Source organism: Lutjanus erythropterus, chromosome 3 (assembly GCF_056507025.1).
Source record: "Lutjanus erythropterus isolate fLutEry1 chromosome 3, fLutEry1.hap2, whole genome shotgun sequence".
NCBI lineage: Eukaryota > Metazoa > Chordata > Actinopteri > Lutjaniformes > Lutjanidae > Lutjanus > Lutjanus erythropterus.
Genome location: NC_139319.1, coordinates 44,417,290 through 44,441,480, shown reverse-complemented (window position 1 = coordinate 44,441,480; position 24,191 = coordinate 44,417,290). Strand labels below are relative to the sequence as shown.

The window sequence follows — 24,191 nt, the reverse complement described above, 5'->3', positions numbered from 1 at the left end:
AAGACAAACCTGACCTTCAGTTGGGATGAGGGTGAGTAGATAATGACAGAATTTTCATTTTTGGGTGAACTATCCCTTTTACATGAGATGTGCTCAGGGACATTGTTGTAAGAGAGACACTGCACATTTACTCACGAGGCACAGCAGCTGTAACTGATAATTAAAAATATGATAATTAAATATGACAGGGTCATAATAATAATAATAATAATGATGATAATAATAATAATAATAATGTCCTGTGTTCTTCTTCAAATCCACAACACTGAAGTTCATACAGTGAAATTGTTTTGAGTAAAGTAGGGTATAAATCCTGACTTCCATTACAACTTATAAAAACTGATTTCCTCTGTTTCCTCTAGAGAGTTTCTTCTGTCTAGTCAGTTTATAACTACAGTTTTTAGCTTTGCTATATAAATATTATCTACATTTGCTGCAGTGACATTACTGCACACATGGAAACATTTACAATGACTGAAAGCATTACATGCCAACATGCCACAGTGCTGTATGCTGATGTACAGTTTCTACATAACTATGAATTAACTGTAACTAATGAATGTGGGGACTGTTTAGAATATATTGGCTTGTATTTCTTGGCTCTTTTCTTGCTTTGTATTCTTATTGTAGGTTGTCTTGATGTCTGGCGGTATTTTTGTAGGATGTATCAGTTTACTCTTTGTCTGTATTGCATGTGCACCTTTGAAATAAACCAGAGGAAACTAGAAAGGACGCTGCACTAACAAGATGATATTTATAAACAGAAAAACAAAAAATGCATACATATACAGTATATACCGTTGAACTATGTTTGATCTCAAGCAAAACAGGAAACTGCAACTTTCTTTTTGTGTCAATAGAAAAAAGTGTGTGAAATGTCTGTTTGCATATGTGTGTGTGTGTGTGTGTGTGGGCTCAGCCTATCAACACCCCAGTAGCTTCTGAATTTCCCGGTGAGAAAGGCCATTACAGCGTTCAAATTGCACAAATAAGTGCAGAACATTCACACTATAAACAACAGTGTCAGTGAGTCCAAGTCTCTCGTTTCCTTCCTCATCATCTCCTGATTCCTCTCTGAATCTGCCGCATCTATTTCTGTCTTCATTAAGCAGCGTTCATGTTGGTGTCTAACTTTCAGCGCAGTCTCTCACTCTTTGTGCACAAGTGTGACATCCTCATAACCTGTCCACCAATCAAGTGTATAAATAGCCACAGTGAGCGTGAGTATAAGAACAGAGGGAGGAGCAGAGAGAGCAGCTTTAAGCTGAAAAAAGGCATGAATGATTGGTTTCACTGGATGAATCTTTATTGTCTTTTCTCCTCATTTCCTCTCTCATTATTCTCACTCCATTTCCTCCTACTGTTTCCTCTTTCCTCTCCATTTCCTGATTGTCTTTTCTCTATGAATGTCATCTTGTTTTTTGATTTCCTCGCCTTTTCACTTTCCCTCATTTCTCACCTTTTGTACTTTGTTTCCTTCTTAATTTTCAGTTTTTTTTGAATGTGTCTTTTGCACAATGATTTTTTTCCTTTTCATTCTTTACTCTGTTTTTATTTAGCATGTTTAAAATTAGTTTTCCTTTCCTAATGTCTCCCTCTGTTACTGCTGTCTGTGTGTGATCATGAAAATAGCAACACCCTGATGATAAATCAGCTTTTAGTAATCGCTGAAGTATCTGCTTTCATATCAAAAGAAATTTATAGAATATTTATGAAATATCTTTAAAAAATGTGAAGGGCTTTCAAAAGACTAGTTGTTGTTATGTTTTAGTTTTCCCTCCCTTTTTTCATGTATTGAGCTAACAAATTCCCCCTGACCTACCCACTGCTGTGACTTAACTGAAATTGAAAGAATTAAAATATTATTAAAGTAAGTCATTTTAAATCCATCATGACCAGTGATGTCACAAGAGGTAACAACAAAATACCTGCTGTCACATCACAACAGCACCTGAAGGTTTGAGCGTCGTGGCAGCATTTTCTGCTCCGTTTGGATTTGCACATTAATGGTGTTGACAGAGTCGTCTGCAGGCCGCTAATACAACAGGGGGTTGCTGCTCATGCTCATTTCTATCTTAGGATACATACGGGCAGGTCATCCCACAGCTGGCTCTTTTTCATCTCCAGTGACGGCTGCGTCAGGTCAAACTTGGGAATGGGGAATCCTGGGATCGCGTTGTGGAGGTGGAAGCCAAACGTGACCAACCAGATATTGACATCTACAGAGAAGGAGGAGGAGGAGTGACGGATGTGGAGAGGAGACGGAGAGAAGAAGAGACGAGTGAGTTCAGGCATGTCGCTTTGATGATTAGCACTCAACAGAAGCACCAGCTGAACAAAGTGTGATAAGAAATACATAATAATTCTGGACAAACCTTAATAAAGATTAAAAGCTTCACATTGTTGCGGTTTACTACAATCCAAACTCAAACGCTGGATCATTTCATATCTCTATCATAAACTTCCACCTGGCAGATGGAAAATACAACCTTAAATTTTATCAGTACTGTATGTAAAGTGGGATGGCCTGCATTTTTAAGAATTCATAGAACCATCCACTATAATTATCAAGAATGATTAAATAAAACATGATATTTCTTTCATGATTGTTCTAACTTTTAAAAATGCAAGATGCATGCAAATATGCATGAACATGTTTTTAGTTCAGTGTATAACCCAAATTTACTGAATTTATATTAAGTAAAAATATTAAACCTGGTGAACAGAAGGGGACCCTGCATGGTGCTCTGTGGGACACCGATACTTTAAGAGGATGTGGTTTGCAACCATTGAAAACTCCTGCTTCAGTTTCTCTGATGGACCATCTAGATGTAAAGAGTGTTTTAATGCTGTGGAAATGTCTCTTGTTACCTGTGACATATTCTTTGACCTGATGAATCTTGCTGATGGGGTTGTTGCCTCGGAACATGTAGAGGTTGAAGGGCTGGGGGTCTTTGCCAACACGTGTCCATGTGCTGATGTCAGGAGTGGTCCACCTTCAGAACAAACACACTCTGGTCAGACAGGACACCGACAAAGCTGGAACAGGGCGCCGTTAAACAGAATCCCCGCCTCGTGCTTGGATTGAAAACAGTGGCAGGCTGCCTACCTCCCAGCGGGGATGTCGTAGTCTCTGTCTCCGAAGTGCAGCAGTCGTGTCAGAGGATCGTACAGGCCTCCGTGGAAACCAATTACCAGCACAAAGTCAGGGTTGGAATCAAAGTACACCTCACCATACGCTGTGTACTGCACCTACACACGCACAAACAGAGATTTATGATCTGACATGGAGACACGAAACCACTTCAGTCATAAAATTTGAACACATATTCACGAAAAAAGCTCATTTGTACCTGTTTTAGCAACAGCCCATTGTTGCTGAAGACAGCCAGTGGGGTCCCTGTGTTGTCGCATGCAATATAAAACTCCTCTCCACTGCTGATCTCCATAGCAAACACGTGGCCCTGTGCAACAAGAAACATTATACACATCATGAATATGACAACAATAATGAAGATGAGATTTCTTATAACTGTTGTATTCTATTATCCCCATGTGCTGATAGACGGGCTGTAACTAATGATGTTACTATTATTTTTAATTATCGTGGGTCTTGCTGCTGCTGATTCATTATCTATATTAATCACAGTAAAACAAGTTCATCTCCTGCAGGCTTTCTGACCTGTGAAGCATTTAAAGGAGCAGAAGAGTTTTGCAACAATATTTTTAAGTGATGAAGTGGAGCTGCTACAGACGAAAGCGTCCTCTCTTCTCTAATTGAGATGCTGTACTTTCACCATGTTTCCCCTGTAGTCACTGGAGGGAAACCTGCTCCACATAGACTATCATAAATCAAAAGTTGAGAGTGAAAACCAAAAGTGACTCATAAATAGCAGTCAGCGAGAGCACTGTCCAGAGAAAGGCTCCATATTCAGTGTTTTGCCTGCCTCTAGCTGGAGTTTGGAAAATAAATCACATTATTTTGCCTTCTTTTTCTTGTCAAGTTTTGACCAAATGCAACATGTTCACAATAAAACGGCCATACTCGGAATGACTTTTTCGGCGTGGCTACCTGCAGATCGTAGTAAAAGGACGTGATCTCTGAGCTGGAGTGGTTGTAGACGTGAGTGATCCTGGTGGGGTAGTTCAGGTCAGCGTAGAAGAACTGCAGGTGTTGGCCCAGACTGTTTCTAGATGCCACACGTCGACCCAGACCATCATAACGGTACTGTATGGTCCAGCTGGCCGCTTTACTGTAGACACGAACTAGAAGACCTGAATCACAGATGACAGAAAGCAAGAATGAGGACAGGAAGCTGTATGTTAAGGCTACCATATCTAGAACTTCAAAATCACAGACTTTGGTGGTTCCCAGTGGTATAAATCACAAAAAAAAAAAAAATTTACAAACGAAAACTTAGGTCAATGGGAATTTGACAGTGGTGTTATGTTGTTGTTAATGTCATATTAAGCGAAGTCAAACTGGGGTTAAGGCTCTGTCACTCTGACTTTAACAGAGTTAACAGAGTTGATTCATTTCTTTGGAATCCCCTCAGTCACAGGGGAAAAGTAAAGCTGTGCTCCACACAACTTGGAAGTCAAAAGCTTCCGAACTCCGACATGAAAAAGCACCATGGAACACTACACGAAGTTGGAGTTCCCATCTGTAAATCTGTCTACCCCACCTTCATGATGAAGCACTTGTCTGACAAAATTGCCAGCACACATTGAAGTACAACTGTAAACTGTGACCCATCGACTAAAAGGCAACAGAAAATATTCCTCCCTTTATTTATTTAAAATAGTACATACTGTCATATAGTAAAAAACTGTTCTGCATGTAAACTGATGTCACAGGATGGAAACAATCTGTGAAAGACATCGTCTCTGCACAAAAGTTACTCTGTGCCAAAATGACAAGAAAAATGTGGGAACATAGTCTACAAATAACATAAATTTATGTCGCTCATTTTCATTGAAAAGGTCATCTTTTTTTCAAAAACATAAGACAGACAGACAAACAAGGAAAAGAACACTGTATTACTTATTGGCAGAAACAAGCAACCTAGTTGCACCAAGAATGGCTACAAGGGGATCAGGATCCCAATGCCTCCCAACGGCCTCAGAGAAACAATGAAAGAGACCTTTCCAGTATGTGTAAAGTTTACTGCATGACCAGAGAGCATGTGTTAACCTAACCGAATGTTTACATCGATTACAGACAAGAGAAACATTGGAAAAAAAGGTGTGCAGTTTTTCTCTGGAATAGTAGAGTCTATGTACCATCTTGAATTGAATAAGGCTGTGCCTGGCATTAACCAAACAATCACGCACACTATTCAAACATGCATCCCAGACCTCATCGGTTACCTCTATAACCAACTCGTCTGCCCATGCCTGCTTGTATTCTGTTGAGCTTAACTCAGTATTACTATGTAGGATCTGACAGAAGAATGAAGTTGCCCCACGGGTGACAGGATTCAATTTGTTTATTTCCTCCAAAGCCGTGTGCTCACGTTACAAAGTCTTGGATTTATAAGTAGCGGAAAAAAACTGTTGCAGGGATATTGCAAATGGTTTGCATCTGTGCAAAAGAGGCAAATTTCCCATTCAAAAATGGCTGTCTTTTTAATTAACACCAAGTGCACTAGTGGCAGAAGTCTAAAAAATTATCAGTATGTCATGGTCAGTGATGTTTTCTTTTAAAGGTTTGTGTCATGCACCTGGAACGCTGGGAGGACGGAAGTGGAAAACTTCAACTAGGAAATTCCAATTTTTGACTTTGACTGGAACATAGTGTAAATCCAGGCAAGTCTTTTGTGTTCAACTTTGGTGAACTCTGACACAAGTTTGCGCTGTTGTCCAAAAAAAAGCTGTCTTGACAGTGCTGACCTTTGAGGAAACAGACAGCAAGAGAGGAGCATCCACTCTTACTTAAACTGTTCCACAGCTGACAAACTGACAGCTATGAGACACAAGTCAAGGTTTCCTTGTTGAACCACCAAAATACTGAGTACAAAAGACTAATTCCCACCTTTGGAGTTGTATTCAAATATCTCGGCTCCTCTCTGTCTCAGGAACCCGTCTTCATCCAGCCTGTACTGGACGTCTCCCAGGCGAGTGATTCTGTCCCTCAGATCGTAGCGTAGAGGGGTCAACCGCCCGCTGTTCCCAGGGTTCAGCAGATGCAGGTTACCATTCAGGTCATAATTATACCTGGAGGGCCAGAAAATTGAATTATTAATATTTTGTATCATCAAGTAACAGTGTCTCTTTTCAGATTAATGTCACAATCCTACCTCCACATCATCTTCTCATTGAGAGACACCGTCTGCAGTTGTCCATCAACATCATACTCGTAACCATATTTGGTTGTGTTGGCAAACGGTCCGATCTTGATCTCCCGCTTGGTGACTCTGCCCATGTTGTCGTACTGAATGGTGATCCAGTACATCAGAGACCTGAAGATCTCATACTGGATCTCCTTGATGCGTCCGTGTTGGTCGAAGTGTTTGGTGTAGGTCATCACTGCTGTGGAGATGATCTGAGACAGACAGAGGACGAGTTCAGAACATCGACAGTTTTTACTTCCTACACTGACAAACAGCCCTGCTGATCAGACGATACAGGACTGACCAGACAAGACAGGCCACTCATATGAAACAAATCACACACAGAACTCAGGACCTGTGTTTATTAAGCATCTCAAAATCACACCTAAGAATCAAACTGAAAGTTAAAACAGTTGTCAGTGAGGGTTCGAGGTATGTTCTCACTGAGAAATGTTGGTCTGTGGCAACAAACCTGGGGGAGATTAACTCCTGCTACTTTTACCCATTTACCATTTTTGAATATATTTTGTTTTTACAGACAAAATGATAATCATGATTATTTTTATTTCAATATTGAGATCACAATTATTTATCAGGATTATTCATTAGTTTTAGCGACAAACATATCTATTTTTATTGCACTTTCCCATTTAAATAAACACAGCACTGTGCTCATTTTCATGTTGCTAATGCACAAATCTGTGCGTGAAAATAAGACTGGTCCTTACTCACAGTGCATTTCATAGAAGCAAAATATAAATAGAATTGTACCAAAACTTTTTTACCCAACATTAAATAAAGAGAGATGCTTTCACTACAGACACCTTCTTTCTTCTTTGTTCTTTCTTTACATTTTAAAACTGGTCTCCATTCACTTCAATTGTACTGGATTTGGCTGCAACGCTGTTTTCTACTGAAGCTCTAGGAGTGTTTTGTGAACTGGAGATCTTCACCCATCTTCACATCAGCAGGGCTGAGTAGATACTGAGCAAATTTTCATCTTTGGGTGAACCATCACTTTAAGTGCAAACCTCCGACTTTCCTCCGTGACAAAGTTTATAGTTAGGGCTGGCTCTCCTTCTCTATCTTAAAGCACTCTTACCCCACCAATGCTTGTTACTAACTCCACATCTGTCTCTCACTGTAGTTTTGTGCTCTCGTCTTCTTCCACTTTCTACACGTACTTCTGCCTCATTATCATTATTATCATTATTATTATCATTATTATAAGGTGGTAGTAATGGTAGTGGTGTCAGTATTATATATTGCTATCACTTTTGCACCATTATTTTTACCGTGAATCCTAAAATAAAAGTTGCATTGTGCTGCTGTACGTCCTCTTTCCTCCCTCCGTCCTCCACCTCCCCTTCCACTCTCTCTTTCTGGTTCCAGTGGATCGTCCCCACCTTTAGTAAAGAGACTGGATCTGCTCGAGGTTTCTGACAGTTCAAAGGAAGTTCTTCCTTGCCATAGGCTTGCTCTCGTTTTTATATATAAGAGTATGGATGGTATTCTTCTTAGCTTTCATGCATTCATTGTACTGCAGCTTGTGTTTTTTTTTTTTTTTCAGGTAGTTAGGGAGCTGCTGTTGGTTGTTAGTCAGCACAGACACAAGTCTCTGCACTCTCTGCATATGATTTATTCTTGCTTAACATCACTTGCCCTGAATCCAAAATACTTCCAAAGAACAGATGATGATCTGTTCAGAAAGACAGGCTTTTCACCTTCTGCTGCAGACATGTGATTTTTGTTTTGCTGTCTGCTTCCTTTTTTTTTTTTTTCATTAACTCTTCTTCTCTGGACTGCAGCTGCAACATCCAGGATATTTTGCACAGGCTGCTGCTACTTTAGGAAGTACTTGATTTGATATGGAATTGTGTTTTCTACAAGCAGAACCTGCATTTTGAACATCAATATCAAAGTTGATCATGCTCATTTAATTTATTTCACAAATTACGCTTAATTTGATTACTTGTGGAACCATATTTTGTTTCCAGATTAAACAGTGTGAATAAAAACAGTGGGCAAATGTACTGGTTGCTGTTCTTCAGGGATGTATTTTTGTTGGCATTTGCAAAACATAATGCAAATACAATGTCATACCAAATATATGTCATATCATCAGTAATGTAGAAAACGTTGTGATATCATGCTCTAGCCCCATGAGTAACCCCTGTACCTAACAAAAATGTATTCTTCACACAGAGACAAAAAAAAACTACACAGGATTTTCCAAAAAACAATACACAGAGTCATACAAATATAGTCCCCTTCAATCTTCATCCAGCACCCACAGAGACCTCACCCTCCATCCATAGCTTCTTTTTTCTTTTTTTGCTGCTCAGGACACTTTACCCAAAACGTCAGCATTTGACGTCCTGAGAATGAGACTTGTCCACCTCTCTGCTGCATTTACAAACAGCAACTGACAAATCCTATTAATTCCACCGTTAACCATTCTGACTGTGGCTGTATGATGATCTGTCTTTTTAAATATTAGATTAAAATCAGCATCACCTCAAATTTTATGACTGATCCACCATATCAAGATGTATGAGGTACTGTGTCTTACTTATCCATCATTTAAGGACAGTCTAAATCACCCCAGCGATACCTGTCTTACCTGATTGATATCATAATAGATGACTCCAAACTTCCCAAACTGCTCCACCTTCCCAGATATATCATCAAACTGATAGAGATCGATGGGCAGCGGCGTCTCATTGATGACGGCCTGCATGCTGGTGACTCTGAAGCTGTTGTCATAGGTGTAGTCAAAACGTGCGTTCACCATCCCGTCCTCGCTGAAGCGGAATATCTGCCGGTCAACCAGCGGGCCGATCTGGCGGTACCTGATGGAGCAGATGAAGCCTTCACTCTGCAGGTTGACCGTCTTAAGCACGCCGGCGGTCTCGTCGTACGTGAAACTGACCCGTGTTGAGTCGTAGAGGATCTCTGCCAGCTTGTTCTGATGACACAAAGAAAAAAGTCAGAGTCCCTGTTCATTCTCTGCTGCAAGCTGCTAATTGTGCACACCACACCACCTCCCTCTGGGCCACCAAACTCTTTTCTCTTAACGGTTCCTCATGTACAGGCTGTATTGATCTTTCTCTGCCATGGCTTTCAATTACATCAAACAGAGTCTCGATGATAAAACAACTCTTCTTTACATCCATTCTATTCTATTCTATGCTATACATCCCATTATCCTGTTCAGGATCTTGGGGGAAAAGAAATATTATTTATATGTACTGACAATATGTAACTATTCACATGTTTTGACTGAAATGAAAATAACAATTAATAATTGAAGAATAAAGCTGAATTTTGCTTGAAATAGAAAGGGTAGGATAATTCGACTATAACCATAACTACACATGTACTTGAAAACAGACATATTAAAAACATACATTTACATAGGAATAAGTCTTAATAATGACTTTTTAAACAGATAATTAATTATGATCACTGTGTGAAGCATAAATTCATGTACCTGTCTGCGATATTTGTACAGTATACGTCGACCAGTGCCAAGATGGGCGACTCTGAGGAGCTGGAGGAGGAGAGAAAAAGGTGGAGATGAGCAGTTTGTCCTTAACATCGTTCAAATGATGATGATGATGACTTGCAAAAAATGTAGGGCTTCTTCACATCATGAAACAATTTACTGTAGATTGGCAGTGACAAAAAGAACTATAATGTCTTCTTAAAGCATAAGAGATATATTACACTGAGTTATTGTTACCAAGAAAAAAAACAGCCCTCTAACATACACACACACACACACGCACACAGCCACACACCTGTCCATCCTCAGAGTAGTCCACAGTAACCGAGGCATTGCTCTCTGGGGGGGTGTAGATGTTCCTGTAGTATCCTATGGATCTGATGGTCTGCATGGTGTGGCGCGCCACGCTGGGCATGGTGACCGCTGACAGACGGTCCCCTGAGTCGTAGTCGAAGATGTACTGGTGCTGGCTGTGCAGCAGCAACACCATGGACTGTAAGAGAGAGCGCAGAGCAGAGGAACACAGAACATGCCATCAGAACAGTAAAAGACACAAATTATATTTACACAATATTTAGAACATACTGTGACACCATTTAACTACTACTGCTACTACTACTAATAATAATATTTGCATTATAATTGTCTTTTCCACCAAATGTGTGGTGTGACTCCAAGTCTTTTCTATAAATGGTTCAGCTGAACTAAAGCTGTCTGTTCTGAGGTCATAAACTCTTCTTGGCTTTTGCAAAATTGGCAACATGTCTTTAGTCCCTTATGAATAGTGATGACAGCTTAACCTAATATAGTATATGTACTAATTGTTAATAATTACTCCTTGATAATTATCACTAATTGTGATATAGCGTATAGACTGTGAGCATTTTCTATTTTGTCTCATTTCACAGTTAACTTTTCAGTTATTTCTTTTAAACAGGTACCCATTTTTTCCTTTTCTTTCCCTTTTTCTCTTTATTCATTTGGTATGTATTTGTTTCATAGATTGTGCTCTTTATCTTGTGTAAACTTTTGGTTGAACAGTTTTGCTGATTGATGCTGTTGATGATATAATGATGTGTATTTTCATGACCTTTGCACCTGAAATGTGATTTTTTTTTTTTTTTACTTTGTCTAGCCATGGACCAATAAAGGCTTTTTAAATTTTTGGAAATAACAGAGAGTTTGTCCACCAAGACTCCACAGGTGCTTTTTTCACAACAAATACAAACATATTTGTTCTTCTGGCTGCATTAATTGTTATTACTATTGAGACAGCAATATGTGTGTACCATCTGAGGCCAAGACAAATTTCCCTGCAGGGACCTTAATGTACTGTACAGTATTTATACTGTATATGTTTATACCCTTGAATAAAAACACAAATAATTCACTGAAAAAAAATCACATAAATAAATACAAGTGATGTGTTGAAAAAGACTGGACTAGTTTGGCCTTCTACATTCTAGATTGTTATTTAGAAGTAATAATTTGTTTTTGATTGAATAGCACCGCTTTGTTAGTGCCAGATTCTGGTCCTGATGACTGATGGTCCTGATGATTATGCTTCTGTGGAACTGGACCACAGGTGTGGATGTTATTGAACAGTCACACAAAAGCACAAAGGAAGCAAGGACAGTTATGAAACCATTCTGAAAAAAAAAAAACAGATTAGTGAATAGGCTATGGCCTGTACATTTTCAACTAACCTTCAGGAAAAAAGCCCAACATCTCTTATATCAGGCAGATATGGCAGCACCAGTCAAGGAAACTGCTTTCACACTAAAACATGACACAACATGTTTTCCTCAACTTGGATGCCCTGCAACTTAATTTGTCCCATGGGCATTTCTCCCACATCGCACTGGGGCTCAGAGTTTAGTGCACGCACTGTGGGTCCGCAACGGAATGAGGAGAAGTGGACGGGTTTGTAGAATAATGTGACACCAATTTCCTCCAGTTGTCCAAAACAAAAGACGAAGCCATCACTTTCAGAGTCCTCTGGGAGCCTCCTGCAGCTTCCCTCATTGGACATTGATGTGAAATGTGAGGAGAACGCACATCTAATCTATAAGGAGGGACAGTGGCAGGAAAACTCTTTAACTGTGAAACACCAAGCTCTCCTGAGTGTCTGCTCTTTGCCTCAGGCACGCAGTTAAGATCACCCTGACCTCCAATTTAACAGGTCAGAGAAGTGCTTAATACCTGATTCTGTTCACCTACTAAACCGCCCCATGAGGGGGCAATTCAGTGCTTTTTTGCAATTTTGCATATTTGCTTTAAAGCAGCTTGAGGCCAAGTTTAATTCTTACATTGTGAACTCAATTGAATTTTTATTTGTCTGAAACTTGGGCACAGATCTCTCAGATCAACTTTTGAAAAATATAAGTCCCACTGGAAAAAAAACCAACACAATTATGTAATTTAAACTGCTGGATGGCCACTTTTCACTTTCCTTTTTGGGTGAGAACAAATTCTGTGAAAGTGCAGGCGCCGAGTTTAAAAAAAACCAGTGACACCATGCCTAAAGGCTGCTGTGTCACATTTTGTACATCAAACAATCACAAAAACACAATTGTCTTCAATTCCCCAAAGAGCAAAGGACGGCAAAAGAAGAGATCTTTGGCTTCAGGCCAACTGCAGAGAGGATTGGACCAGCCAGTCAACACTGTACATCTGTGGTACACTGGATTACAGGTTAGTTCAGTGGTTCCAAACCTTTTTCTGCCATGCCCCTCTTTAGACACCAAAAAAAGTTCAGCCCCTACATCACAAAATTTTTATCTATCATTAATAAGAATTGGGGTGACTGATAAAAAAGGATTCAAGAGTTGAATTTTAATGAAATAAAGGTCAGAATGATAGCATCAACAAACACTTGTTTGTTTATTTCCCCTACATAACTCATATTCACTCAGCTTTGTTTCTCCCCTGATCATCCACACTCCACCCCTGCAGTGGCTCTGGATCAGGAAGCACTGGGTTAGTTTATGATGATGAGAGTCTTAGTGATGGTGTGACTTAAGTTTTTACTGTGAAAAAATATGGCCATAAAACACCTGCTTTTAGAGAAGTCTGTCCACTCAACACAGAGGGCATTTTAACATTAATAATTCACATAAACTGAGCTAACACACAACCTTCTAATAATGAACCTTGTAAACAGTATAAAATAGGAAGGGGAGCTAAAACCAGCCTGTTTTCTACTCCTCTCTGCTCATAGTAAAAGATTGTGTACTAAGCACCAACAGCTAAAAATCTCCACAGTGAAATAATCAGTTCACAGTAGCATGAGCACATCGTCCAGTCGATGCTGATAAGGTTCATCATAAATCATAATATGCCGCAGCTATAAATATGCAGTTAGATTTTGTGCATACAGTAGGCCTCTGTGCATTTCAGACACTTTGTTTCCCAAAAAAGGCTTCCATAAGTAGTTTCAGCAAGGGGAAAAGTGACAGATGGAGGAAGGAAGTGAACGAAAACAAGTGCAGGAGAAGGTGAGAATGAGCATGGAGTGACACATGGAATAATAGAATATGGCTCATTTATTCACTGGGGGAATGATCGCTCTTCTTTCTCTTTGACTCTTCTTCACTCCTCCTGTTTTGTCTCTTGTTTTGTGCCCTTCTTTACTCCTCCTTCTGTTTCTTTCTCTTTCACTTGTTTTTACTTCAGTCCCCTCTCCTTTGTCAGTTTCTCTTGTTTTATTCATCATTGACTACAATCTGTTCTTTTTTTTTTCTCTCAAATGTGTCAGGCAGAAAAAAAATCAGTCTTTATTTTTTGTGAAAGTTATCCCTGTCTGTTTTCTTTTTCTTGGGCTCCAGCTCACAATATAGACTTACATATGGAATATGAAAAAAACACTGCCATGAAAAGTTTACCACTCTTCTAAGGTCTAATTAATATATATTTGTAGAGATGACCAAAATGTCTAAATAAATCACGTTTCGTCATACTAAACTTCTTTTTCTACACATCAATCAAATTTGAACCAAAAAATATATAGTTTTATTACTCCCTGACCTTTAGGAGAACTGTGTGCAAAGGGACATTAAGTAACCTGGAATCATGTGATGAAAGGGCAAAGAATATGAGCCTGAAACAGTAAACCTACTCTCATCTGTGAAGAGGAGCAGCCTTCAGTGATGAGGTTGTCATTTCTGGTGTTCATATGCAAAGTTCAATCATGCTGCAGTGTTCTGCAGTGAGAACAGGGCCTGTGAACGGACGTCTGGCTCTCGTACCATCGCCATGGAGACAATTCCTAACAGTCTGATCAGATCAAAATTCTAGCAGCACAGCGGCAGTCAATTTCCAAGAATCAAGCTGTACATGCGCAAGATGTACTAGATAATGACCTGTCAAATGCAAACCTTGTCTCCTGCTGTACTGTCCAGTCTCTTAGTAATGTCTCCATAGTCTGCTGACCACACTTGGAACTGCTCTGGCAACATCAGTCTTGCCCAAACGCCCACTGTCACCACCAACAACCATCAGGAGACATTCAGCAGTAACAATTTTTCTGTTTTTTCTAAAGATCATCTGGTACAACTTGGGACGCACTAACAAACAATGTTGTCGACACAAGGACATCTGATCAGAATGCGCTACAAGTTGTTTTTAAGAGTAATTAGAAATTCACAGTTTGTCTATGACCAGTGTTCCACATCATCTCAGGCAATGAAGACTGAGTCAGCTTGGTTTGCTAATGAAGACTCACATGCAGCTTAAAACTCCATACAAGCTGACAGGTGGACCTTTGAGTTGACAATGTTATCAAACATATTGAAGAACAAACGTAAATGCTTAAACCAAGTCTGATGATTACGTCACTGTCCCATTAAAGTCCAATGTGTTAGATTTGCAAGGATCAATTGGCAGAATATGGTAGAAATGGAATATTAGATTCATAAGTGTGTTTTAATTAGTGTATAATCACCTGAAAATTATAATTGTGTTTTTGTCACCTTAGAATGAGCCCTTTAAATCTACAGAGGGAGTAGCTCCTCTTCTATGGTGGCCGCTATGTTGAACCATCATGTTTCTACAGTAGCCAAGAATGGACAAACCAAACACTGTTTCTAACGAGGGACTTCAATTTGATTCTTTTTTTAATTCAATTTTATTTTGTGCAAGTTTGGCAGCCAACGTAGGTCCTCCTACACGCTTGGAAGGGGAGAGTAAGGGGAGGACTTTGCAATCTGCAAGCTCACTGAAGGGTGCCACTAAATCCTACACACCGGCCCTTTAAACAGATCTTTGTTCGGGGGGCATTCACTTGATTGACAGTCTACTGAGGTGATTCGTGCTTTGCTTATCGCTCCTCACACAAACTTGTTGTAACAGATGCTTCTCCTTCTGCCTGTATCTCTACAGATAAATATACATACACTACATCTTACGTTCGCTCCCTTTCTCTGCAGATGATACCCAAGTTTACACAGCTGTCTGTCTCATCTCTGCTCAAGCTCCTCAGCTGTTCAGTCCTGCTCATCAAAAGAATGGTCAGCACTGGCTGCAGCAGATAGATGACTGTAACATTAAATAAGGTTTCATCCTTGATTCCTTTATGATTTTACATAAACATGTTAATGACATCACTATACTACCTTTCCTCTATCTCCTCAATTTTTCTAGTTTTTGCTCACTGAATTACGCAACACTGCACCAACCATATCACCACGCAGAAGGAAGAGTGCATCTACTCATGGATAAGAGGTTACAGCTTCATGGTGTAGTACTCGAGGTTAGGCTTGGTCTTGAGATCGCTTTTTGAAGGTTGCAGTTTTGTCTCGGAATTGCCTGCATTTTTCTTCCATTTTTTTCTTGTGATAAACGATGAGATAGGCCACATAAAGCTATGTAGCTAATGTACATGGTTACTTTAGATTAAACTTGACCTCAAAGACCCCTCAAAGTCTTGGTCTTGTCTTGGTCTCAATACACTCTGGTCTTGGTTTAGGGGGCTTTCACAGCTCAGCTGAGGAGGACGTCATTACTGTTCACTTCATGCACTGTCAGGAGCATGAGCAGACCACATGTGAGCATGAGTAGATGCATGCTTCCTTCTGCAAGGTGATACTGCTGGGGTGTAGTAGAGCAGAGAGAAAGAAGTTCTCAGAGGTTTTTTAAATGTATTTTTGGCACTTTAAGCCAAGTGGCATTTAGTCCCATGATAGAGACATCTCTACTGCTGATATCTCAAAACACTTCAACTCACACCAAAACTATCTAGATGGATAAAAAGAACTACAAGGAAGAGGAGAAATGTGTAGTTTTGATTTGGGGCTGGGATTAAATGTTAGAAATTATTGTCACACTTAATTAGAGAAGCAAATCCTCATTATTAACAATATTTGTTTTATGTATTTAATTGTTTCATTGACATATTTTTTTTAATTATATTATTAATTAACTAAATAATATATTATTGTCATTTGATGCATTGCATCTTTGGTAAAATGCACTGAGACTATAGGAAGTATTACTACATAAAAACACGCTTTTTCTTTCACTCATCATTCTTTCTCTCTCCTCATGTCTCTCACACTCTATCACTCCCTTTCTGTCATTCTTCCTCTCTTCATCCTCAATTGCTGTTATTTCTCTCTCTGTCTCTGTCTCTCTGCCTCTCTGTCTAACATGCTTTAACTAAGCTCCCAGCATCCCTTGGGCCTTGTTTCTGCAGTACTACCTCTGTCTTTGCACACTGCCTTAAATATCCCTCTCTGTCTCTCTTCCTCCATCTCTCTCTATCATTCCGTTCTTTCACCATGCACAAACAAGGCCCGCTGCTGCTTAGTGTCGGCCTCTGTCTGTCTGCCCCTCTGTCTTCCTGAAGCTAACAAACACAAAAAGTGTCTGATTTATCCCTCCTGTCTCCTACTCCTTGTCCTCCTCGTGCTATTTGTTTTTTTTAATGCCACAGCTCTTGTTCTACAGGGAATCCCCTGTCTTCTACTCCTTAACAGATACTGTGGGGTTTTTTAAGGTTACTCATTTTTAAGTACCTATTTCTCTCTTTCCTCTCTCTTCCCTCAGTCACCTTCAGTAGTGGGGAGTAACTGGTTACATGTCATTTAATGACAAATTGACTGCAGCTGTAAAATTAGTAGGTAATTATTTACGGTTACTGATTAACATGTTGGTTACAAACAGGTTCCATCTGAATTCTTCTTCGTAGATGATACAGTAAGTATAACATTCACTCTGTTGCTTTGCATCTTTTTGCAGTGCAGGAATGCCTTCTGTTGGCATATTTGTGGAGAACAGGGGTCAGCATTAAGCTGTTGGAACAAATTTGAGTGCAACACCATCAAGGGCAGGATGACAGTATGCACTCAGATTTTCAGCACTGTCTTTGATTAGTTCTCTTGCTTGAATTTGCACTGCTTCTCATCTGCCAATCAAACGCGGCAACTGGCTGACCACGTCAAGGCAGGTGGCCATGTTGTCGGACAAGTTTTCAGTGCTGGAAATTCACCAATATTTTTCTTCTGAAATGGGAAAAGGGCTCTAATATTACTGTCAGTGTACAGTTTGTTTGTTTGTAATTCTCAATGTCAAACCAGAGGAAACATCTACAGATGAGTCAATGCAACAGCAATAAAGTTATGAGGTTTATACTTCCTGGTTTATATTTATGTTTGTAGGACGCTTCACCTATATCTCCCTGTTTTTAACAGGGTAACTATAATCTGTTAACTATTACATTTCAAAAGTAATCCTCCTGACACTGCATGTGTCTCCTCTTTTTCTTCACAGACAATGGTTGCTGTATTTTTGAGTTCATTACTTTTTTTTTAATCAAACACTTATTTGTGGAGAATTTTTACTGCCCTGTTCTCCATTAGTTTACTCCTTGTCTCCTCCTCTTTTCTTTAATAAACAGACTCAGTCACCTATTTTAAAGCCATCTATTTCCATCAGTGAAATACGCCTCCCTATCCTGTGGGAGCGCCATGATCTGTGAGAAAAACTTGGACTGTTACAGATACAGACTTGCCAGGTGTAAGTTAACAGATGCTACTTTGCCTTTCCATATTTTCATGACCACTCAATGTCACTGTAAACCTGCTGATTTGACAGCACTGACTCCACTTTTAATCTGTGTCACCACCTATCCTATTCTCGCTGACTTGAAGTGAATACAGTCAATGCCAAATTAGCCCCCAAGCCACATTTTTGACTACTATGACACTACTCTCAGAGAGGAAGAGAAACACATCTTTTACTTGTGAAAATACAGGCTAAAAAAGTTCAAATTATCTGTTTTAAGTGTTTCTTTAGTCCTCTATGAACATCTTTGGGTTGCAGACAAAATAAGACATTAAAGGACGACATCTTGAGCTTTGGGAAACAGTGTTAAATAGTACAGGTTATTTCTGCTTAAATTTCAAGTCTTTTTCTCTGGGTAGCCAGGGGGTGTGCTGGATTACAGCATATTTGTCACCAACAAAGTGAAAGCTATAGGCTACGATGGTAACATGGAATTAATTAAAGATAAACCAAAAAAAAAACAAAAAACAAAACAAACAAAAATCAGTTTCAATTAACTACATTTATAAATAGCACTGACTGGATATCCACATGAAAAGTGCTAAATTTTCTCTTTACGAGAGTGGGGAGCTTGTTTCATTCCTTTGTAACTATTATATGACATTTCTCCCCTCCCCTCCCATCTCTTCCCATCTCCTCTCCTCTCCTCTCCTCTCCTCTCTTTACAGGGACTATAGAGTCTTTGTGGCTGGTTGTTTTCCTCACTAACTTTGTGACAGCACATTTTACACAGGGGGAAAAGCTTCAATTAGTGTTGCTTACACACACTAACCTTGCTTTGTGTATGGAAAAAACAGAGAAAAAACTGTGTGTGTGTGTGTGTGTGTGTGCCCACTATGGCATGTTAATCTTCTCATTTATCTGCAGAGTTGAGAAGCATTTCTATCACAGTACCTCCCTGGGAGAGTGTGTGTCTGTGTGTGTTTGTGAGTGTGTGTGCATGCATGTACTGTATTTGGTTCTCCTTGAGCAGGCTCTGCTGTAATAACACACCTGTATGCAGCACTACTTCTGAAAATAATGACAACAGTTTTGACGTGTCCTTCATGAAATATATAGAATACACATGAAAGTAAAACTCAAAACAGGAAGATACATGCACACACCTACTCTGAAGTCAAAGTCAGACACAGTCATTTACTGTTCACACACACTGTTGGTGATGTGTGTAAATGTGTGTCATGCTGTACCTTGTCCAGGTAGGTGTAGCTCCACGTCTTTCCATCAGCGAACACTCTGGAGATGATTCGTCCCTGACTGTCGTACTCCCACTTCTCTGTGGTCGGGCCCCTCTGAAGGCCTGTCACCTGTCCCGTACTGAACACACACACACACACACACACACACACACACACACACACACACACACACACACACACACACACACACACACACACACACACACAGACACACACACAAATATAAGACTGTGTAGAAGGCTGACTTCTGCTCTACATCAGGATGTGTCCTATTTAGGCCACGTGTTTCCAGCTTAAATGGGATTTAAGTGTCAGAAAAATCACAGAATCATCCCAACACTGTGTGTCAGTGTATTAGTGTTACAGCCCTGTAGTTCCTTTGAAAGTGTTGACGCAGTCTCAGAGCTGTATGAAGATAACATCTTCTACACAGTCTCAGAACATACACAACCTGGAATTAAATCAGGTGATGACACCCAGAACACTTTCAGGGCAATTCAAACCTATTGTATCAACCAGGGGTGTCTAGACGAGGGCCTGTGGGGCGTACTCGGCCCAACACTTCATTTATATGTCCCAGGAGTTATTTTACAATTAAAATTATATTTGGCCCTGTTGGCTGTATCAAAAAGGCGTTCCTATTGTGAACAATAGGTGTCACTATGGGCACACTTTTTCAATAACACAGGCTTTTCCAGTTCACAGTGTTTTCCTATTTCACCCCTACAGGGTGGACAAAATGTCCAAAATACCTTTCAGTATAATGCACTCCAGTACAACACCGCCACCCACTACCACCTCAATGATCAACTTGAAGTAGAATTATCACCTTTCTGACAGTGTGAACAAAAACTGAACATTTATGAACTTTGTAAAAGCAGAATCCTGGCAGAGCTGCTGTTTTGGATGACATCAGATTTTGCAGGAATGTCTAATCAAGTGAGCCCAGTGAGCAAATCTCCAATTGCCAAAAACATTTCTGTGAAACGGGGGAAATATATGACTGCGCTCTCGTCACTGATCATGGAATTTAACCAGTGTTTTCAAGATATTTATTAAGAAGGACATGACCCTGTTCTCAAAGCCTTTCTCTGCTCATGTGGAAGGAGTACAGGAGGACCTGCAGCTGGAGCGTACTGAAATGTGATGTGATGATACTCATATGAGGGTCTAAGACAAGTGGATGCTCAGTTTATGTGACTCTACATACATATTTTTTGGAGCAGACAGAGGTCCAAGATACCTGACAGTCACCTCTGTGATGCATTTCAGATCTCTTACACCTGACCTGACAGCAGTTATCCAGTCCGAGGCTCAGCATCACTGTTCCCATTAGAAGTGATATTTACTGGTGGAATTTAATCATCCTTTAGTTTTGTCAGTCACTACATGTTTAGCCAGTTTGGGTTCATGTCACAAAATGTTTTGTTTGTTTTTTTAATAGTCAGAAATTTGGTGCTGGACAATTACACTAATTTAAGCAAATAATTCTGTATTTTAAACCTTCTCAGTGAGCTGTGAACCTCACTTGTCATTATTTGGTGCTTAATTAATTGGTTGCAATTGAAAATATTAAATTATTAACTGTTATTCACTTTAATGTCTTTTCTCAACAACTTTTGAAATACAGTTTTTTTGTTCCTAATACTCAAATATTTAAGTTTTTCTAAATAAGAAAATGATCTCAACAAAAGACTACAGGTCAGCAAAACATTTTTTCTTTTGTTTATTTCAAAATGTAGAAGTCTGACTTGGATTTAAAACTCAAAATGTAGTGACGACAGTTGCCTCGAAAGTGCTGTGATTGCAGTGATTTCCAAAGTCATGGATACAGTAGAAATACTCTGACTATCCCTTTTTAATTCAGATCTTGTTGGACTTTAGTACTCAGTGCCACTGTTCCTCTATGTTACAGCCTGTTGTAGGTCAGTGAAGGAGGTGAGTGGACACCCTGAAATAATAAAAACCCTGTCACAGAGCAGCTTACCTGGAGTATGTCAAGTTAACTGACAGCAGTTTGCTGCTGGGGACCCAGAGTGTTGGATGGCCTTGAGTGTCATAGATGATCTTCAACAGGAATTTCCTGTGGTCATCGTAAATTTTCTCTGTTCGCAGCGTCCGGTCGTAATCCACAGACAGCAAGTTCCTGCCGTTCACCTGCAGGGGTGGACACACACAAATAAACTCTGTGATCATATAAATCTTTGATCAGCTGAAGCATTAAATGTTTAGTAGATGACACTGATCACATGCAGCTGTGCTGAGTCCCTGCTATGCTACCATCAAAGTCTGAACATAGCTCAAAGCCTAAAGCATGTTAAAGGCCTCTATATGCTCAAACGTTGATTTCATCCCACAACACAACAGTATTACATCAAACAACACTGATGTTTAGAGTCACAGCAGTTCAGAGATTCAGACTGTTACATTTATCCTGAAGGTGGCACTAGTGGAAAGGTTATGAGAACATTAAACTCAAAGGGTTTCTTCTTTTGTGGGAGCACAAATATAGCGTGGCAACCATGGTAATCTGCCTGTTCTGCTGTGCGATACTGAGTGTACATTTTGTGTTGAGGTAATTCCATGGTGTGTCCAAGATGACAAGAGTTGATCCTCTGGGGAGCATGAATAATAGTATAGTTACCTGTTACATTTTAATGTTTCTTTGTGTACAAGAAGAAATGATTCCCAGAGCAAAGATCAAGAAGTGAGCAAAAACTAAAGGACACTATCTGCACAGTGGTGATGCGTGAGCATGTGCAGATTTGGATAAACTCAGAAACCATCTGGGCATCACTACTGCACAGACAGACACACCAATCAGCTGCTCAATCTCAGCCAACCTGCTTGGTTTTGAACTTGAGCACATATTTGGTCATCTTTAACCAAAGCACACAAATACCTTGAAAAAAGACCAAGAGTGACAGGGAGCGGACTTCGGCTCAGATCTTACTCTTTTGAATTATTGGTGCACAAAAAAGTGCAAAGAATGCTTCATGATGAGGGATCAGCCACCTGGCTAAATAAACAGACAAACAATAAATAAGACCAGGTGTTAAATTCTTGGCTATTCGGTTCAACATCTGCGCCTCAGCCAGTGAATTAAAATAAACTTCTGATCCAAGACCCATAAAACACTTTAGCATTACAAAGCCAGCTAGCCACTCTTTATTGCTTTCTAAATGACTTGCTATTTGTTCAAACTCCAATTTACGAAGACAGATAACCCAGGTTCAGCACTAAACTCACCTTATGGGTCCTTGAAGCAAGGGGAAATACTAAGATTTAGCCAATCAATTGTTTTACAGAGCTGTTTCATTAAAGAGAGAGTCTTACTGGAAAATGTTCAAGAGTCATTTTTCTCATCTTTTTATTCAGCCACTCATTCATTTGTAAATTAGCACCAGTTGAATGCGGCGAGGTGAATAAAAGGGGCAGAGAAGGAGGATATTGGCATAGTGGCGAGCAGCCAGCTGGACAAAAAACAAGACCATCGGGATAACAGCCAAAAGCCCTGCAGAGTGTAAGCTGCACCACATCAGGGGAAACTCATCATAGAGCTCATTGGCGTGGTCTGTCATGTTCGTGTGGATCCAAGCAAACCGCTGATAATCTCGTCTTCCCTTTGCATAAAATCACTTCACCTCGGCTGGACGTTCCTAGTATAGAGAAACACATCTGGATTCATTCCTGGGGTGTGTTACAACCACAGGTGTGGTCATCAACCCAGTCTCATCACATTATGAGTTCCAGTAAATCCTCACTATAGTACTGGCTCCTGCTCATTTGTTTGTAAGAGAGCCGAGCCTCTGAACTATCTGCTGATTATTGTGTTATAGTTTGACTACTATATGTCCCACACCCTTTTTCCTTTTCTTCCCAAGTTGCTTGCTTTATGTCCTTTTCACCAATACATATCAGTTTCTGGCTCATTTACAGATTTTTTTTCCTTATCCTACAATCCTTTGTGAGAAGCAAAGTAAGTAACTGACCTTCAGAGTTAGAACATTTTTTGAAAAAAGAAGTGACACTATCCTCAGCAAATGTCTAATTTTAGAATTGGGACTTGGTCTATGGTCAAGGTTGGAATAATAATGATAAGAATTTGGATTCATAAAGAGATTGCTTGCTGTGATCTTGTATCTCCTACAACATTATAAAAGTCTAAAGCCCAGTTCAGACCAAAGATTCACGATGAGAGGAAAGCATTTTTTAACGTTGCAGGAAGAAGTTGCAGCAGTGTGAACTGGCCAGCTGATGGCGTCGCCTGTGACTCAGCTTGTCCAGGTTTCATCAGTCAATCAGCTTGTAAACAGTTTGTAACTGGTCAAGACAGTTACAAACCGTCAGTAATGACAGAGGTTTGGACTGAGGAGAGAGAGATCACCTCATCAGTTTCTTTTTTCTAAAGAACAGCCGTGTTTGTCACACAAGGCTATACTGATGAACCGTCAGCTTCACTGCTCATGTTTTCCTCTGCTCGGCTCACACTCACATCACTCTGTGCTGCTCTCTCACTCTGCTCAGCCACGCTACCTACACGCACAACTTTTATGTTTTTGCTGTTTAATCAATATTAGAAATGCAGCAGTAGCAAGTAACTCACTATCACAGTGTTCATTCATATTTTAAGACGCAAATTATACCCAGATACAAAAAAGCGATCTTAAGTGTAGCAAGAATGTTGACTTGCATCCTCTGAATCTACCTTATCTCTCATCAATACTTTGACAAAAAATATTCATTATTAAGCATTGAAAGTAGAAGACAAATACATTGTAAATACATGGCAAACAAATACATCTGGAAATTAAAAACCCACTAAATGTCCTACATGATCAATTTATCATCACTAAAACTCGCCAGTGTTGACATTCTGTATCTCACAATAGATGTCATTTTATCCAACAAGCTACTTAAACATGCAGTTTTAACTGGCGTGTTGTGCACAATGCACATTTGTCAGTAGGATTAGCACACCATATAAACCCAGTATGAATATTAGCATTTAGTAGAAAGGCTAGATGAGAGTTCACTGTTGTTCATCCAGCCCCACAATCACCCCATCATCATTACCGGCTTAAATTGGCA

At 39.8% G+C, this 24,191-nt stretch overlaps 1 protein-coding gene across 2 annotated transcripts in view; it reads right to left on the bottom strand.

Moving 5' to 3' along the window:
- tenm3 (teneurin transmembrane protein 3) overlaps window positions 1–24,191 on the bottom strand; it is a 417,647-nt gene that overhangs the window by 3,358 nt on the left and 390,098 nt on the right. For both annotated transcript variants that reach the window (XM_084747609.1, XM_084747617.1), the window contains 12 exons: window positions 21,088–21,257; window positions 19,092–19,218; window positions 10,136–10,333; window positions 9,826–9,885; window positions 8,956–9,300; window positions 6,300–6,544; window positions 6,035–6,216; window positions 4,073–4,275; window positions 3,354–3,464; window positions 3,110–3,252; window positions 2,872–2,996; window positions 2,089–2,219 (listed from right to left, as the gene is read on the bottom strand). In XM_084747609.1, the coding sequence (XP_084603735.1) occupies window positions 2,089–2,219; window positions 2,872–2,996; window positions 3,110–3,252; window positions 3,354–3,464; window positions 4,073–4,275; window positions 6,035–6,216; window positions 6,300–6,544; window positions 8,956–9,300; window positions 9,826–9,885; window positions 10,136–10,333; window positions 19,092–19,218; window positions 21,088–21,257 (2,040 nt within the window). The remainder of the gene's footprint in view (window positions 1–2,088; window positions 2,220–2,871; window positions 2,997–3,109; window positions 3,253–3,353; window positions 3,465–4,072; window positions 4,276–6,034; window positions 6,217–6,299; window positions 6,545–8,955; window positions 9,301–9,825; window positions 9,886–10,135; window positions 10,334–19,091; window positions 19,219–21,087; window positions 21,258–24,191) is intronic.